The 16,372-nt window shown below is 51.5% G+C and overlaps 9 protein-coding genes across 9 annotated transcripts; 4 read left to right on the top strand and 5 right to left on the bottom strand.

The window, feature by feature from the left end:
- Positions 1-32: 32 nt before the first annotated feature.
- N7459_006065 (uncharacterized protein) lies at positions 33-1,034 on the bottom strand (the record flags this gene model as incomplete). The annotated part of the gene is given in 3 exon segments (XM_056945249.1): positions 33-351; positions 367-470; positions 620-1,034. The coding sequence occupies 3 exon segments, from the start codon at positions 977-979 to the stop codon at positions 33-35; spliced, it is 783 nt and encodes a 260-aa protein (XP_056799584.1). The 5' UTR covers positions 980-1,034.
- Positions 1,035-1,622: 588 nt separating this feature from the next.
- On the top strand, positions 1,623-2,652 carry N7459_006064 (phytanoyl-CoA dioxygenase family protein; the record flags this gene model as incomplete). The annotated part of the gene is made up of 2 exons (XM_056945248.1): positions 1,623-2,406; positions 2,465-2,652. The coding sequence occupies 2 exons, from the start codon at positions 1,623-1,625 to the stop codon at positions 2,650-2,652; spliced, it is 972 nt and encodes a 323-aa protein (XP_056799583.1).
- A 1,242-nt stretch (positions 2,653-3,894) lies between these two features.
- On the top strand, positions 3,895-4,848 carry N7459_006063 (PhzF family phenazine biosynthesis protein; the record flags this gene model as incomplete). Its single annotated transcript, XM_056945247.1, has 1 exon — positions 3,895-4,848. The coding sequence occupies one exon, from the start codon at positions 3,895-3,897 to the stop codon at positions 4,846-4,848; it is 954 nt and encodes a 317-aa protein (XP_056799582.1).
- A 299-nt stretch (positions 4,849-5,147) lies between these two features.
- Positions 5,148-5,630, bottom strand: N7459_006062 (SRPBCC family protein; the record flags this gene model as incomplete). Its single annotated transcript, XM_056945246.1, has 1 exon — positions 5,148-5,630. The coding sequence occupies one exon, from the start codon at positions 5,628-5,630 to the stop codon at positions 5,148-5,150; it is 483 nt and encodes a 160-aa protein (XP_056799581.1).
- Positions 5,631-5,846: 216 nt separating this feature from the next.
- On the bottom strand, positions 5,847-6,797 carry N7459_006061 (uncharacterized protein; the record flags this gene model as incomplete). Its single annotated transcript, XM_056945245.1, has 1 exon — positions 5,847-6,797. One exon carries the CDS (start codon positions 6,795-6,797, stop codon positions 5,847-5,849), a length of 951 nt encoding a protein of 316 aa, XP_056799580.1.
- Positions 6,798-7,475: 678 nt separating this feature from the next.
- N7459_006060 (uncharacterized protein) lies at positions 7,476-8,481 on the bottom strand (the record flags this gene model as incomplete). Its single annotated transcript, XM_056945244.1, has 2 exons — positions 7,476-8,265; positions 8,330-8,481. 2 exons carry the CDS (start codon positions 8,479-8,481, stop codon positions 7,476-7,478), a joined length of 942 nt encoding a protein of 313 aa, XP_056799579.1.
- A 2,410-nt stretch (positions 8,482-10,891) lies between these two features.
- N7459_006059 (uncharacterized protein) lies at positions 10,892-13,047 on the top strand (the record flags this gene model as incomplete). The annotated part of the gene is made up of 2 exons (XM_056945243.1): positions 10,892-10,958; positions 11,009-13,047. The coding sequence occupies 2 exons, from the start codon at positions 10,892-10,894 to the stop codon at positions 13,045-13,047; spliced, it is 2,106 nt and encodes a 701-aa protein (XP_056799578.1).
- Positions 13,048-13,133: 86 nt separating this feature from the next.
- N7459_006058 (uncharacterized protein) lies at positions 13,134-13,904 on the bottom strand (the record flags this gene model as incomplete). Its single annotated transcript, XM_056945242.1, has 3 exons — positions 13,838-13,904; positions 13,574-13,599; positions 13,134-13,514 (listed from the first exon to the last, which is right to left on the bottom strand). The coding sequence occupies exon 3, from the start codon at positions 13,512-13,514 to the stop codon at positions 13,134-13,136; it is 381 nt and encodes a 126-aa protein (XP_056799577.1). The 5' UTR covers positions 13,574-13,599; positions 13,838-13,904.
- A 730-nt stretch (positions 13,905-14,634) lies between these two features.
- Positions 14,635-15,963, top strand: N7459_006057 (ceramidase; the record flags this gene model as incomplete). Its single annotated transcript, XM_056945241.1, has 6 exons — positions 14,635-14,838; positions 14,970-15,030; positions 15,085-15,225; positions 15,290-15,571; positions 15,624-15,741; positions 15,801-15,963. The coding sequence occupies 6 exons, from the start codon at positions 14,635-14,637 to the stop codon at positions 15,961-15,963; spliced, it is 969 nt and encodes a 322-aa protein (XP_056799576.1).
- Positions 15,964-16,372: the final 409 nt, after the last annotated feature.

Below are 16,372 nucleotides of genomic sequence, written 5' to 3'. Positions count from 1 at the left end.
AGTTCGAGCACCCCAATCCCGCACACCGTCGATTACCTCGACGCCATCGGCCACCTGTGATATATGAACGACAAGTCTGGAGAGCGGAGTTTCATGGGAGCATACAGAAAGCTATAGGGCCAAAAGGCATTGACCCAGACGGCGGGGAATTCACTCGATAGAGCGAATTCACATATCCCAGCGGCGCGATGTTCGAGATCTCGGGTTAGACTTGTGATATACCTTATATTGTTCATTGTAGGACTCCCTTGCCATGTAGGTCTGGCTAAGAGATGCACAATCACTGCTGTCTGGTAGTATTGCCAAGCTGCCGCTTTCTCAGAGTCAGCCAGACATACAGAGCCAGTCTTACTAGAAGGACTTCACTCAGCATGCCAGCCGTGCAGAGTTCCTATAAACGGAAATGCTTTGCCATTGTCTATCGGATCGGCGTGAACGAAGTCGGAAGATGAGCCTTCCATTTGACTAAACTATCTTCCAGTAAAGTCCACGTCGAAAGGCTGGGGGGGGGGGGGGGGGATTTGAATTATTGCCAAAACAATGGTTAATGGCCTGTCGTAGCAGGACGGTCACGTAGTTCGCGTGGTCGGCATCAAATACAAGGTCTGTTAATAGATACATCGGGCAGCTCAATCATGAGTTTCCGCCGTTCAACTAGAGCCACTGTGATGTCTTCTCTCAGGTAGGCCCAAAAGGCAGCGCGGACTAAGCCCGAGTCAGACTGTAGTTTGATGGGATGGTCGGCCAAAAAGGAGTGACAGCCTTGAAGATGACTTTGGGAACTCAGATTCTCTCGAACGAGATTTAGCTGATGATCACCACTGTAGTGAGAGTAATCGAGACACCAACGTGAGATGATCTTATACAAGCGCAGCAGACAAATCGCTGCAAGAACTCCTCCGTTGGATGATAGGTCTTGGAAATTACTAGTGATGCGCAGCGGAATCTGCATACTTTGCAGGTGGTAAAACGAGGCCATTTGAATTGACTCACGGTTTAACAGGTACGAGGCATTGCTCTTCGCTTTGCCGACCCTGAATGGAGTTATTACCTTCCTTTTTGGCAAATTTGCATACTGCAGCCCGTTAACGCGTACGACCAATTCCAATGATCCGTGGCCGTTGCTGTGCAGTTGAACGAAAGCGAGATTCGGTGGAGTAACGGGCAGAGTGGCGAGAAGCGCTTGACGACGAGATGGGCCAAGGCGCCTAAGCCGCGGATTCCGGGATAGCAATCAGAAATAGTGAATTATTCTAATGGATCGTGGGTACTTTAAGACTGGATGTGTAGCCAGGTGGTTGCGGTAGTTGGCCACCAAGAGCGAAAGGCGAAAAGCGACAAATGAAACCCTATATTCCCATTTACGAGTGATGGCATATATGAGAAAAAGAAATAGAGGCAGAGACATGGAACATGCAGACCGAGTCGGGTAGAATGGTGCAGTGGTTATAAACCGGCCTGCGATTTTGCCTTCCTGAAGTCTTCGTCCGCTCCCACCTCAACCATTCTGCAGTCATTCCCAGTACGACACGCTCACGATGCTTCCAGGGAGACTATTCTTCCCTTGCTGGCGAACGGCGATCTTTTCGAGGTCTGCCATGTCAACTCGATCTTTGAAAATCATGCAGAGCCACCCTATCACCATAACTCCGACAAAGAATGAGATCGCGAATGGACGCCTGGCCTCCGAAAACCTCGAAGTCGCCATCCGAAGCTTGCACCGAGACGGTCTCGTCGTTGTAAACGACGTCATTCCTCACGAGATGCTTGATCGGCTGAACTCGAAAATGGTGAAGGATGCATACAAATTGTATGCGCGAAAAGAAAACAGTCCCTTCAACTACACCCCAAACAACCTTCAGCAAGATCCTCCTCCAATGCGCGAGCACTTCGAGTCGCAGATATTCCTGAGTAAGGAGCACATTGCTACTCCTCTGATGAACCTTGTACTGAGAGGGTCGATAGATTCCATTTCCATTCAAATCACATCGACTGCACTGGGGCCACGCCCCAAGTGGACTTTTTGTTCAGGAAATACGGCGATGCCCCCGACAGCAGAAAGCCCAGCTGTTTCCCAGCCAGTGCACTCCGACGCAGACTTTCAACATCCAGACCACCCATTTGCATACGTGGTCAATGTGCCGTTGATCACGATGACCCCCGAAAATGGCTCCACAGAGATTTGGCTGGGAACACACCAAGACACTAACCTGCATTTCCAAGAAGGTCTGCACGGTGAACGAGCCAGTGGCCGTATCAAATCGGAGAAATTGAACAAGCGCCGAGCTATCCGACCTCCATGCCAACCAACGGTTCCCAAAGGCTCCATCGTCATCCGGGATCTACGCCTGTGGCACGCTGGTATTGGCAACCAGACTGATACCGTGCGCGTGATGCTGGCAATGAGTAAGTTGTTCTTTGTGACTACCCTTGAAGAGCCCAGGCTGATAAGAGAACTTTGCAGTTCACTTTGCACCGTGGTATCGAAACCCTATGAAGTTGCAACTTGTGGACGATTTGAAAGAAGTGATTGAAAAGGAGCAGTCCTTAGAAATTCCCGTGGAGTGGGCTTCCAAAGATGCGATCGATGCACAGTACCTCAACAGAGCATTTGGCAATGCTTATGATTTCAGCCAGGGAGCCGGCTCTTGATAGTCTTTTTGCATCCGGGCTCTTTGCTTTCACCAGAAACCAATCTCGGTGGAGGCGTTATTTCCATAGAGATCCCACGAATGGAGGATATGGCCCATTGGCTAGACAATCCATGTGATGGAATTGACTCGTTTAACTCGTATTCCAACACGCACTGGGTTTGGCTCCATGCGTGCCAAGGCAGTATGCAATTCTGAGAATACGAGCCTCGGTGTATCATACTGTGATGCATAGGAAGATGTTTGAATGCCGGCCTGTGCACTGAATCGTCGACAGAAGAAAGACAGCTTTCCCGCCTTCTGATCCATCAAAGGATGATCATCTTGATGCATGTAGTTTCATCATTACCTCGAATATCAAGACGCCGACAGCTGAGTGTCATTGCCATAGCGTCCGTTTTCCTATCGCCATCCCGAACGAGTTTCTTCCGTTGAAGGTGCATCTGTGCCATTGCAGCATTTGCCGCTACACTCGTGGATCCTTTTGCAGCTTTCACGCCCGCTACCAGATGATGTCCAGCCGCAGTTTATTGCTCCCTCTCATCGGGATGAGCTGCCTACGGGCATTCCGCGTTCCAACCGACGAAATACTTCTGCAGCACATATGACTGTCATATTGGGTGACCTCGTCACGACGATGGGGCATGGGTGATATCCAATGCGCCGTTTGACGCCAATCGAGAAGACCCCGGGATTTGGGATTTCGCTATGCATCTGCACCCGAGCTTTGCACCAGATGGAGGATTATCGGCGCTCATTGCAGCGGTCGACGGGTTGATCCCGTGTAATCTCAGCAGTCCCCTATGGTGAATACAGGGATGAAGGGGACCCAGGAAAGGGAACTCCTAGCTCAATGTCATTACAGTGGTGGTCTTACACCATCTCCCGACTCAGACCAAAGTTTCTCACTCAACCTGCTAGCCAGGGACCTCCCCGATCGAAGTGACTGGCGAGCATGGACTTCTGTGATGAAGCCGTGGGGAAGCTAGCGTGGACACGCAGGATTTCATCGTGCTGTAGTAAACTACCTAGGTAGTTAGTTATTAAGAACCCACACGTCATATGGGACTTGTCCATTCCCGAGGAGGTTGGACTTGCCGATGATAAGCGGGAGGTTTTGGTACAGAGACCCACCACAGTGAGTCAATCCTAGCGCGCAGTGTATAAGACGAAGTCTGGCAGTCGTGGATTCTGGGGCGAGTGTCATCGGGAAGGAGTTCGAGACGCTGCATCAAAGCCCACGATGACTCAACTTAGATTCGTCACGCTGGATGTCTTCACGTCGCAGCCGTTTTCGGGCAACCAGCTGGCTGTGGTCTTCCTGCCCGAACGCACATCGGAGGCGTTGTCCCAGACCCAGAAACACATCATCACCAAGGAGTTCAATCTGTCCGAGACCATCTTCGTGTACCCTGCCAGCGACCAGGCCAAGCGCACCATCGACATCTTCACCATTGAATGCGAGATTCCGTTCGCGGGACACCCAACCATCGGCGCCGCAACATGGTTCCTCTGCCATGCCCCCGACGCCGCCACCGCAGGCGTCAACACCCTGGTGACCAAGTCTGGGGAGATCCCCATCTCAATCCAAGACCCGGCCACCCAGTTCGTCGCAGCGCAGATCGCGCACAACACTCGCATCCACGCCAACCGGTTCAGCCTCAAGGAGCTGCTGCGCCTGCACCCCACCGCGGCACCTTTCTTCCCGAAGGCGGACGTGTCCTTCCCCTTGTTCTCGATCGTGAATGGCATGAGCCAGGTGTTTATCGAACTGCCTTCCCTGGAAGCCCTGGCGACCATCACGACCGCCAGCGGCGGGGAGCTGGTCCCGTCCGAGAAGAGCGACTACCTCGACGAAGGCTGGAGAAACGGTCTGATCTGCGTGTACTTCTTCGTGCGGGACGTGGACGACAGCGTGATGGGCCAGAAGGTCATCCGAACCCGCATGATGCTGGGCTCCCTGGAAGATCCGGCGACGGGAAGTTCGGCCAGCGGCCTGGCTGCGTATCTCACTCTGACCGAGGGTCAGGCGGGACAGGAGCATCGGTACCATGTAGTGCAGGGGGTTGAGATGGGCCGACGCAGTGACATTGGAGTCAATGTCACCCTGGACAACGGCAAGAAGATCGAGCAGGTCGTGTTGACCGGCACGGCAGTGCAAGTATCGGAGGGCACCATCTCGGTGCCTATAGTCTGACGATGTGTCATGAGTAATGTGATCCTCAAACAATCACCGAGTGTGTATTCTCGCTCTGTATGCTAGATAGAGATACTAACGGAGGAGGATGGAGTGAGATAAAAGCGCTGCCGACAAGTCTCCCAGAAATTGGAGGCATTGGTGAAGCTGGAGCTGAAGATATCTCTCAAACGCTACAGAGGCCTGTCAAGCATGTCAAAACAAAGGATATTTGCAACCACAGCAATCGAGCGATGTTACGAGGAACTCAGCGAGAATGCAATCTTCTTGTTGACTTGGCCTGTTCTCTCATGGATTCTCTAGAGCTTGTTCTGGGCAGCCAGTTCGCGCAACACTCTGATCGTCCCTTCCACTGCCATCTGGCTCATCCGCCTCTCTTTCTCCAGCAGTGCTGCCAGTTCCTCCTGCGAGACCCCGGGATGCCTCCACTCGAAGATATAAGTCATGTAGAGGTCGCCGCCTGCACCTTCGCTAACCACATTGCTGATTCGGCTCCCATCTGGCTGCGCAAATTCCACCCGGCAATCGGGAAATGCCGTCACGACCTCCTTGACTTTCTTTTGGCTTTCGCGAAAGAGGACCTCGCGAACCGTGACGGCGTTGCCCGTGGCGGCGTCCACGGACTCGCTCAGCACGTCGGTGGATTGGATAGCTGCCGCGACAAAGGTTTCGGCAGAGCGAATCTTCAAGAGAAGACCAGCCCAGATTTGGCTGCGTGGGAGGGGGGTTTCGCCCGGTGGATTGATCGGGGCCGTAAAGGCGACATTATTGGTTGAGGACATGGTGATGTTGGAGATGAGAGGGGGCCAGCTTGATTTTTGGATGCGACAGGACTCGCAGGGGTTCAGCGATTGTTATATACAGTGGAAATCTCTTTCGAATCTTTGTTGCTGGCATCTCGGAGTGTGATGACGTCAACGCACTTCAGCTCGGGCATTTCGCGCGCCGAGCTCCCAACAATTATCAATCCGATCATCTGCATCCTCCCCCGAACCAGCTCAGCTTGAATCATTGGTGTACATGACATCGGTTCGCATGGTATACTTGACACCGCGAAAGACATCGTCACCAGCATGCATCAGGTTCCGTTGCTGGAAGAGGAGCACCGACCCCGTCCTGGGAAAGACGCGCACAGCCTCTTTCGCGCTATACCCGTCAGTAAACGAAGTCGCGCCCCCGAGAAGCTTCCCTTGCGATCTGAGCGACTCCAGGGCCGAAGCAGGCGCAGGGGTGCTGGGCTCGGCCTCCTCCGTCGCGATCTCCATCAAATCCACCTCCCCATTCTTCGCAAAGAGCCCATGTTTCTTCTCGGCACGCTCGATCTCCGGAAGTAACTCGGCCAGATCCTGCTCGCCATCCCCGTTCAGATACAGATGAATCGTAAAGAGCGACCTCTCTTTCCCGTCGGGCGTGACATAGCACCCATCCCAGTGCGGCCGAAAATAATCCCCGCCGTCGTAGCGCAGGAATCGCAGGCGCTCATTCAGCTGGGAGATATGGAAACTCTCGCCGCGCCGAGCGGGACCGAGACCCGTCACAAGCGGCTGGTTCTTGACGACGTCGATGTGGAAGTCGCGCAGAAAGGGCATCAGGCGGTCGAGCAGTCGCTGCGCGATCTCGCCCGAGTCGAGGATGATTCGACCGCTCTTGCGCGTGTCGACCGACATGACCTGCCTGCCGCCGCCCACGTTGATCATGGCCCGTTCCCACGCTGAGGTGTGGGTGCGCGACGGGTCGGCGTCGGCATCGGGGATGGGAGGATTGATGGATTCTTCTGCGAGTCGGAGAAGGTCTTTGCATTCGGCCTCGGTCATGAAGTCGTCAATCACGGCAGCGAACCTGTCTTTAAAGGACGGGATGGGCGGTGATGTCTTCTCAAAGTCGATGCGGTGGACTGTAGCGCCCCGGGGTGGGCCTCGTAGCAAGGAGTCTGAGATATTTGAAGCCATGGTGGTTAACTTCCTGCGTATGACTTGGTTAGTTCGAACACGAACAAAACGGTGCATTTATCTCGTGTTGAAAGCTCGATGCGAAGACGCTGAGGCTGAGTCTGAGTCTGAGTCAATCGCCACGCGAGGCTCTGCTGTTGCCTGCGGGGAAATCCTGCGGCAGACACGTTTAATCTGAGTAGAGATTGTCTAAATTCGCCGCGGTATTCTCGACTATGTATGTTTATTGTCTGCTCATACCATACCACCTTCGATCGCGTCGATAGGCGTAGTCAAATGTCGTGCCTACCGTCCATTTTTACTATGGGTTGATCTTGCGGTGCTTGTTATATACCTTCTAACGTCTCCGTAACAGGGACAGTTGAAACATAGATCGCGCCTGGGCAATGAGACTAGAATAAAGCAGAGACATTAGACGATAATGCATGGCATCGCAATAAACCCCAGAAATCCATTTTGCGTCCAGTGCGTAGAACTATACAGTGGATGTCCGACCCACGCCGAGGCTAAGCGCGTCTGCTTCGACCGGGCCGGTCTCGGTTGTGTTGATAAACGATAAGGTCTCCCACAATCCAAAAATGCAAGTAAGAAAAAAAAAAAGGAAGAGGGTATATTGATCTATAGTTGATATGTATAGGTGTGTATATGTGTATATGTGTATATGTGAAAAAGCGTAGCTCATGACGGGGCCCGCCGTTCATCCAGCTGCTCGTGTAGATACAGCCGTCCTTCCGTGTTGACGAAGCCTCCGATTCCAAACGCGGGGATGATCCGACACATACGGAGGAGGGACGCGCCAATCCAGTCGCGACTGATGCGGGAGATGCGATCTTTGGTCGGCATTGCCTGCGGTCGATTATAAAGATCTAGGCCGAATAGGTGGATCGGGGTGCTGACGAGCTGAATGGATGCCGGGATGGCGAGTTGGGCGATCAGGATCTTGAGATATTCCTGCGAGGCAATGGAGTCGGGGATGGTGGCAGAGACCATGGCGGGGAGACTAAAGGACCCGAAGATGGTCAATCCGTCGCGGAGAAGGAAGGCAGAGTAGGTGGCCAAGGGGATTCTGGTGCGGCCGATGGAGCGAGCGGTCTTGGGTGGCGGGGTGTCGGACTTGGGCTGTGCAGTAGAAGAGGTGGAAGGGGTAGAAGAGGCTGGAGGAGCGGTACGATTGTGTCCAAACATCTGTGCGAACTTGACGTCCTTCCAGATGCCCACGGAGGAGTTGACCACGAAGGTGGATGCGAATGTTGTCATGCCGGCGATGGCATGGTCAATGGCGGGATAGACCTTATTCAAAAGAGTTTCGGACATGTTGGCCGTCGCGAATGTGGCAGTATAAAGCGACCAGACCAGGAGACTGGGTCGTGATGTCAAGAAGGTCGCGGGCTGTGTGATGGAGAACCATAAATGCTTGCGAAATGCTGGAAGGAGAGGCTGATTGTAGAAGGACTTTTCCACGACGAGTCTGTAGAAAGGATGAGTCGCTTCTTCTTACAGTGATTCCCAGTCTGTGCAGCGTGTCGACTCACCTGTCAAAGATCATCACGGCGGGTGTTATAAGCGTTGCTGAACCTGCAGCAACGAGCGTGTCGGCCGCCAGAAGTTCTCCGAGCCGGCTCCGGCTTCGTTGAATCCCCAGCGGTAGGGGCTTCTCTTGTAGATCTTGCGTCACGTTGGCCATTCTATACTGAATCCTAGAAAGACACCGCTCTCCTCATCCAGTCCAGGGACCGATGGGCAGTCAAGTGATGGGGGCGGGGTTGTGAGCTGAGATACCGGCGACAAGACGTGTAGATATACAATCCGCCCAGCACGAGGGATTCTGTGAATTGCGATTAGATAAAGCAAACCCAACGCGGGGCAGTGCCGTCTGGCGAGACAACTCACGGTGGATCGGAGCAGGCTGAGCGGATTTTGCAGGCCGGTGAAGCAGTGTAGGGGAGAAAAAAAAGATAAGGAGTGGGGTGCGAGAGGAAGAAAGCTCCCCGTGACGCCAGCGAAGATATATGCTTCGCTCAGTCAATCATGATCCTATCCCACCACCATCTTATCGCCCAACCGGGGAGTATCAAGCCGCATCTGCCTTTATAGATCGCCCTCGCACTTTCACCCCCTCGTCGGCGATCTCGCCCAATCACATCGCCAACCGGCCCGGCTGCCGGTGTTGCAGGCGCCACGATGATTGGCGCAATCGCCGGCTGCGATCGGCCCGGTTTTTCAGGAACAAAGTCGTTCTAGAAGAACGGTGAGAGTGAGAATTGAGGGTGAAGGGGAAGACCACCGACGTGACTCCCAGCCGGTATCGCTGCACGCGTGGAATTGCCTCAAGCGGATTCGTTGTCATCTTTCCACACGTTTGGTCACTCTCTTCTGACGGGGTAGACCTTCGAGGGAAGCATGTCCGCCGTCTATGCCATTTCAAGTGATTGGGCATGTCGGGCCTTCACCGATTGGCATTGTGGAGTCGGCTTCTTCCCTGCTGGTTTCAACGAGGTCGCGCCAGAGGAAAGGTCGGTCTGAGGTCGATCTGGCTTGGCCGTCCTCTAATGGACCGGAAGCGCTTCGATTGAGGCTATGGGAAATCACATTGAATCCGGGGATAGCCAGAGTCCCAAGATCGATAGACACCCGCTATCACTTTCAGACCATACGGGCTTCAGGATCCCTTGGTTGCAGACTCATCGAGCCAAAAGGTTCACCCCCTTTTCGACCGCTACTTGTTATCGTCTGTACCACGAGCAGCTACATATACAGCTACGCGTATAGCTAGATGTGTCTGTCAACAGAGACATGCGACCGAACCATATATTTAGAATTCATGAGTGAAGTGGTCCAATATAGGCGAACATTGAGAGTGTGTGGCTGCCGCCTTGAGTCGCAAGATGCTTTTTGATTGTTTTATTAAAGGCTTCTTTGACCAAGGACCCAGGCATACCGTCTGTATTTGGCAGTAACAGGTAATCCGTAGAGCTTCTGAAAATATCTTGGAAGAGATTAGCTAGGCTGCTGGAGTCTTTTGTCGCTAGTGTCGCCGTCTTCCCAATCAAAAATAAGAGCCGTATCTGCATGGTATTCCACAATATTTTGTAGGCTTGCCTTCAGCCCTAATAGTGGGATCTTTGTACACAAGGTAGACGAGAAGGGCGTCAACGGTGAGATTTATGCAACTATATTGTTGGGAAGTTTGGTAGTGAAATAAAGCGGGTAGTTGATGAGAGGGATGAGAGGGATGAGAGGGTATCTATGGATATAGATTCCTAAATACCCCCAATATAAAGAAGCTACGTGTATTTATCAATTCATTGATTTATCTTGTCTATGGATTTGATTCTCCACCATTCTTTGCTATCCTCTCCCCTCCTTATGGTAAGAGTTGAATAAACACCATAGCGTAGTAACCTGAGCAGAGAATTCTGCTCGAAAGAGCTATTCTCAGTCTTGAAAGTCTAACAGTCACTATAGACAGCCTGTTATCAGAGGTCTGGGGAGCTGCCCGGTAGGAAACTTAAGAGGCAAGTCTATTCAAGGGAGTAGTGATAAGACGGGTAGACGGCGCAGATGGGCTGATGTGAGGCTTTGTATATGTCGGTGAGAGTTGAACGGATCTCGATAAGAGGAATGAATCGATATTCTGCGGATTACCTTAACCCAGAGCCAGGACTAGTTGATAATATCAGATATTTGTTTAATAAATATACCAAATCGTCGCAATAAGTAACTCTGCGCGTGACCCAGGCTCTCATTCTCTAAGCTTTATGCAAATAGTCCGTAGTCACTTAGGCCAGGCCAACGATGCTTACTACTCATTACACCTGGAGTTCCCCAGATTTGAAGCTGACTACAGTACTCAGGGAAATTGGAATATTAATGTGTAGAGCCCCAACTGTTTCCTTTGTACATACTGCCTTTCTGCACTGAACGATGCGACCAATCAACGTATTGCTGTTATCGCTTATCAACGAGGAAACGGACGAGTTTCCCATCTCATCCGCCTCTCCGCACTCGTCCTTCATGCACATATGACAATTCATGACACATTTTCAGCACTCCTGAAACGAGAAGGCCCATTCCACTAGCACAGATCCGATGCAATGCCCACAGAAGGGGATACCGCGGCCGCTCTGCGCGTCTCACAGCGCCGGCCCCTAGCATGCCGAGGTAGACCAACACGCTGTTTCTAAACAGAACCCGTCGCTGACATGGGCCAGAATGCACGAAACGGAAGAGAAAGTGCGATAAGCAGATTCCATGCTCAAGATGCCGACGACTTAATCTTCATTGCTCGGTGGAGATTGTTCAGCTACGACGGAATACAGTGCAACATGCATCTGAGATCCAATTTTTGGCATCGGTCCTAGATGATCTGGACTCATTTTCCACGGAGAAGCTCCCTCACATCACTTTCAGACTGAGGGAACGGATATCTCGCCTTCAAACTGGCCATTCTGGGGACTCTGACCAGACCGGTAGTGCTTCGGGACAAGAGCCCCCGGAATTCTCCACAAGCCACGAAGAGAAAAGTATACCCCATCGACTGACCGAGGTGGCTGTGGAAAATACAGATCCACCCCTGCTGACGGCGATAGAGCATCTCGCTTGGGGTCGAAATTCTGCAGGTTGCTTCCCCCACAGGAGATGCGGATGCCAATACCGCAGGGACAGTCCAGAGCAACTGTCGATGAACAGCGGGGCCTTCCAGTTTCGAGGATCGACTCTAGAGTCCTTACTCCGCATCCCAAAGCCTATCGATGCGCGAAAGCTCATTGATTTTCATCTCAACTACGTGACCTGGCACCATAATTGCTTCCATAGAGCCACATTTCTAGAACAATGCGAGCTGTTTTGGAAGACTGGAAGATGTGATCACCCTCTTTGGATAGCTCTTTACCTGTCTGTTCTGAGTTGTACGGTCAACTCGATTCAGCACAGTGCGAGATTGAAGAATCTGATCGATGTTGATCTTGACACTATGCAGTCCGTTCAACAGCTGTTTTCTGCCATGGTTCAGACCCTGTATAGCTCTCATTTTCTGAACGATCTCTCGATTTATTCGGTACAAGCAGTTGTGATCTCCACGGAGGTTGCTCATAACCTCGGCCTCAGCCAGTTGAATGCGACCCTTTTCAACGCTGCAGTCCGGATTGCTGAATGCCTCGGCGTGCATAAAATCAAGAACCACGCTACGGACGTGACCCAAACGACGGATGACTGGGAAGACAGAGTGGAGCGAGAGGTTGGGAGGCGTGTATGGTGTCAGATGGTCATTCAGGACCATTTTGCCATCCCTTTCACCGACACGTACAGTATCTCCCCGATGCACTATTCAACGAGCCGTCCAATGAACGCGGACGACCATGACCTGGCACCAATGCCCGACGATACACCAACAATTAGCACCTATGTTCGGGTTCTCGTAACACTGGCCGCTTTGATGCCAGGCTTAGTCGACGGACTGGGGCCGATGAATAGACGCAAGCCTCATCGTGAACAGTACGAGCATATTCTTCGCGTGGACCAAAGGATGCGAGCTGTTGTGAAGAATATCCCTTCGTTCTTGCTGCGTCCAGATGCACACAAAGAGGCCCTGGTTCCATGGCTGAGTATCGCCCGGCGGAGCCTGGCCATTACAGCGGCCGAGAAGATCATCATGATCCATCGACTGTTCCTGTTCCGCTCGTTCCATGAACCTACCTACAATCATTCAAGGCGGACATGTGTTGCAGCTGCAATGACCATTTTACGTGAACACGAAGCGATTGTCAAAGCGGACGATCTCTCTATATGGACACATACAGCATTCGCTATTACGGCAGCCGTCATCTTATGCTTTGAAGTAAATTCCAGCGGCGCAGATTCAAGGGAGCCAGACGTTGGAATGTATAGAATGGCTGTCCTCGCCGCTCGCGACCGCCTTGCTGCTCGACAGTATGATATCCTCGCTCAGCGTGGCGTTGCCCTGATCGATGCGATATTCATCACTGAACAGTCAAGCTCGGGTACTTCAAAGCGAAAACAGGGCTCACTGAATGATTTTAGTCGGATTTTCAACAACTTTTCAACATTGAGCAAAGTAACCATGAATCCCTATACCGATGAGGGGACACCAAGCAAGACGTCAGGCTGCAGCCCCGAGGATGTTATCAGAGCCGAACCAGATGAAATGCACCTAGCCTGGGATGAAGAGGAGATTGACTTCGATGCTTGGTTTAACGGAATATTTAATAGCCTTCAAGGGTCTCAACTATGAAGGACAAAAAGCGCCATTTCAAAATACCCACTCAGAGATTCAATCAGCATTGGAAGACTTTATTTCCCTCGTAAACTGAATGGGAATCAAACAAAGACATAACGCGTGTCACTGAGACCGTCATAATTCCAGAATGGCTTTCGTGCACTTGTACTGGTCATGGTATATTGCCTAAGCATTCTCTTATCTTCTTCCTCTTTATACTTGGCAAGTTGACCAGCGATGCTGTGCATGACTCCGCCGTTATGGAAGATGACCAAGTCACCTTCCCCCCAGCGCTGAGCATAGATGTCCTCAGCTGCAAATATTTTCTTCTGCATGCTATAGACAGCCTTTCGGACTTCTTCAACGTCGTCCATGACCGTCACTTCTCCGGTCTTGGGATTGCGTGTAGTCAGCTTGTATACGCAGCACCATTGAACCTGGAGGAAAGCCCTATCCGGCTTGAGGGGGGTTTCCCAGACCATCTATTCAAGTATTGTGGGCATTTGAAGGTACATAGTCGTAAACATGATTGTTTACTCACAGGATGCTCCGCAACCTTTCCCAGCTCTATGATGACAGTTTCTCATCTGGCATTTCGCGCCCAAGGTCGAAATTGTGAGATCATCGTGCGAGGCCTTGCACTATCTGAAGTACTCATAGGCTTGTAGATTGTAGGTGACAGCTGTATTGAGAGCGAGCTCTTGCTCCTCCAGGGTCAAAAGTGCGAAAGCCCGAGCACCCGAGAAAACCGTATATCATCTGAATGAGCACATGGAAGGGTAGACAGAAGACAAGGTCAACCCACAAGCTGTAGCTCCTGCACCGACTGGCTTTTCTTTTCCATCTGGGAATTTAAGTTTCTGACCAGGCATGTTGGGAATGCTGGTGGGATGCAAGATAGTCACCTCGCCCGGTAGTCGTTCACAGAATGGTGTATCCATGTGCCATCTATACGAACGGGTATAACTGCTGTCTACATAATGAGCCATCTCCTGGGCTCCCAACTGCTGCGAGATATCCAACATTGCGTGTCATAGACTACTGCAGTTCATCTCTTGGCGATCTTGGAGCCAGTGTTCATTTTAAGCCTCAATTGGCGCCGCCATGTGGGCGTTGGCGCTAGAACCTTCTTGGGCTCGGGTGGCTGCACAATGGCCCTTGTTTGGGATATCCTTGCGTTCCGAGCTGTCTGGAGTTCTAGTGAGAAGTGTCAGTCTTTTCTCATGGCGGGCTATTGTGATGATCGATAGCTGGAATGGAATTTCCCCAGACCTCGACGATAGGCTATCATCGGTGCCAGAATACGGTGACCCATGGTCCCCATCGCCTCTCATGGAGATAGACCTCAAAGTATGACTCGACCACGTTTTTGGTGGTCGATCTTCATGCTGAACGTCCAGGCCAGATTCAACTCGTCCAAGTGTTGTCTTGGGGGCCAGTTCAAGCTGGGCGGCAACAGGGAATGGGTGCATCGAGTTCACATTTCCGAATCGTCAGCAGCAGCCGTAAACGTCACTCCACCAGACTCAGTGGGAGTTGATTCTTTTTTCTCTTCACCTCGTTGCATCGCAGACGTGCGATGTTGAGATGAACGCTCCGAGGATGATTTTGCCGGCGCGCGCTCTCACCGACATCGCAACCGCTTCTTCCGGCCTAAGCAATCCAAGGATTCCGCCCGCGTCAAACCCCGGAATCGCGCAGACATCCATTGGCTTATACCCCGCGTTATCAATTAAGCCATTGAGTGTTGTTCAAGATGGCACTCTCAATCAATCCATTCTGGGGGCCGCCAACCTCCTATCTCAAGTAAGCTGTCATTTCAACCACGTTCCCGGAATGGTAATTGCTGACACGATTCCAGCTTTTGCGAAGAGGTATTCTCAAGACTCTCCAGAGTCACTTAGACTGACAGCTAACCTTGAAATGTTGTCGAAAAGGACTACGTAATAACTCGCTTTGTGGCAGAGTTCATCAACACATTGAGCAGCTTTGTCTTCAGTAAGTTGACACCACTCGAATCCGTGGATGTGAATGTCTCTGACGCCTTCCTAGTTGCCTACGGAATCTATGGACTGGGACGCCTCCGCCAGAAGCCACAGGCCGGTTTTCGCTCGATCTCATATCTCGGATTGATCGGAGTGGGTGTCTGCTCGGCTGGCTACCATATGACCCTAAAATACCACACTCAAATGTGTCAGTCCTGCCCGATTCTTCTATGTGTGATGATTTCTGTCGGCTGACAGTGTCGAGCCTCTAGCCGATGAATTATCGATGCACCTTCTCACCACGCCTCTCCTGTATCGCATTCTCACCTTCCAAGCTAGCCCCCAGCGTACTAGACTAGTGGGCATTGTGCTGCTTACGCTGTTCACCATTGTGATGGTCGTCCACATGGTCATGGACGAATTCCTGCTTCATGCCGTTAGCTTTGGCCTGGCAGTCTACTTGATTGCGACCCGAACTCTGAACATCATTCCTCAGCAAGTTCCTGATCCCGCCGTCAGGAAACCTCTTCGCAACATCGCGTTTTTCGGATGCTGTATGTATCCTATTTATTCATTCACTTAATGGATACTAACTTGTGCTATCAGTCTGCTTCCTCTTTGGCTACTTCATATGGCTGGTTGATGACTGGGCTTGTGGTTTCCTCACCAAAGCGAGACACACGGTTGGTGTGCCTTTGGCCTTTGTATTTGAATTCCACGGATGGTATGTCGGAACTTTCCTTGCTTGATGCACTTCGCGGCTACTTAACTGACTTAACCTAGGTGGCATATCTTCACTGCCATTGGTGGCTATGTCGCTGTGGCAATTGTGGACCAGATCACATCGGGTGAGGTGCACAAAGATCCCACGAGGGACCTTGCATGGCCTCTTCCTCTCGTGGCACGATTGATAGAAACAATGACAGCATCCAAGAAGCAGGCTTGAGTCGGATGCAACTTATCAGCAAGGCAGTATTAAAGTGGACAGATGAACTAGAGCAAATGGGATGCTACATACCTGGCACCTGTGTAAACTATGTCAAAGAAATTTGCCTTTCCCCTTAATTCCATCACTCCTAGTGGGACTGTTATGAACCAAGCTCAGCCTCACCAGCCCCGATTGATCTATATACATAATATAATATAGCAGCAGTAAACGTCTATCTTCTACTCCAGGTCCCTAGAATGTCTAATAATTGACTCGATATGTGCTCTGGAACTGACCAGGAGGCACTACAAGACTCCCCTTGTTTCTCCTCACAAAATTCCTTTACTGCACAGTAACGGCGCCTTAAAGTTTCTCGGTCGTAGAGGCGTAAGCTTTGCGTCACTTCTCAATGACAGCAGGTAATTAA

This window comes from Penicillium hispanicum, assembly GCF_028827665.1.
Source record: "Penicillium hispanicum strain IBT 35686 chromosome Unknown utg000005l_segment0_segment0, whole genome shotgun sequence".
NCBI lineage: Eukaryota > Fungi > Ascomycota > Eurotiomycetes > Eurotiales > Aspergillaceae > Penicillium > Penicillium hispanicum.
The sequence above is the reverse complement of the archived record's forward strand: the minus strand, read 5'-3'. Positions and strand labels throughout refer to the sequence as shown.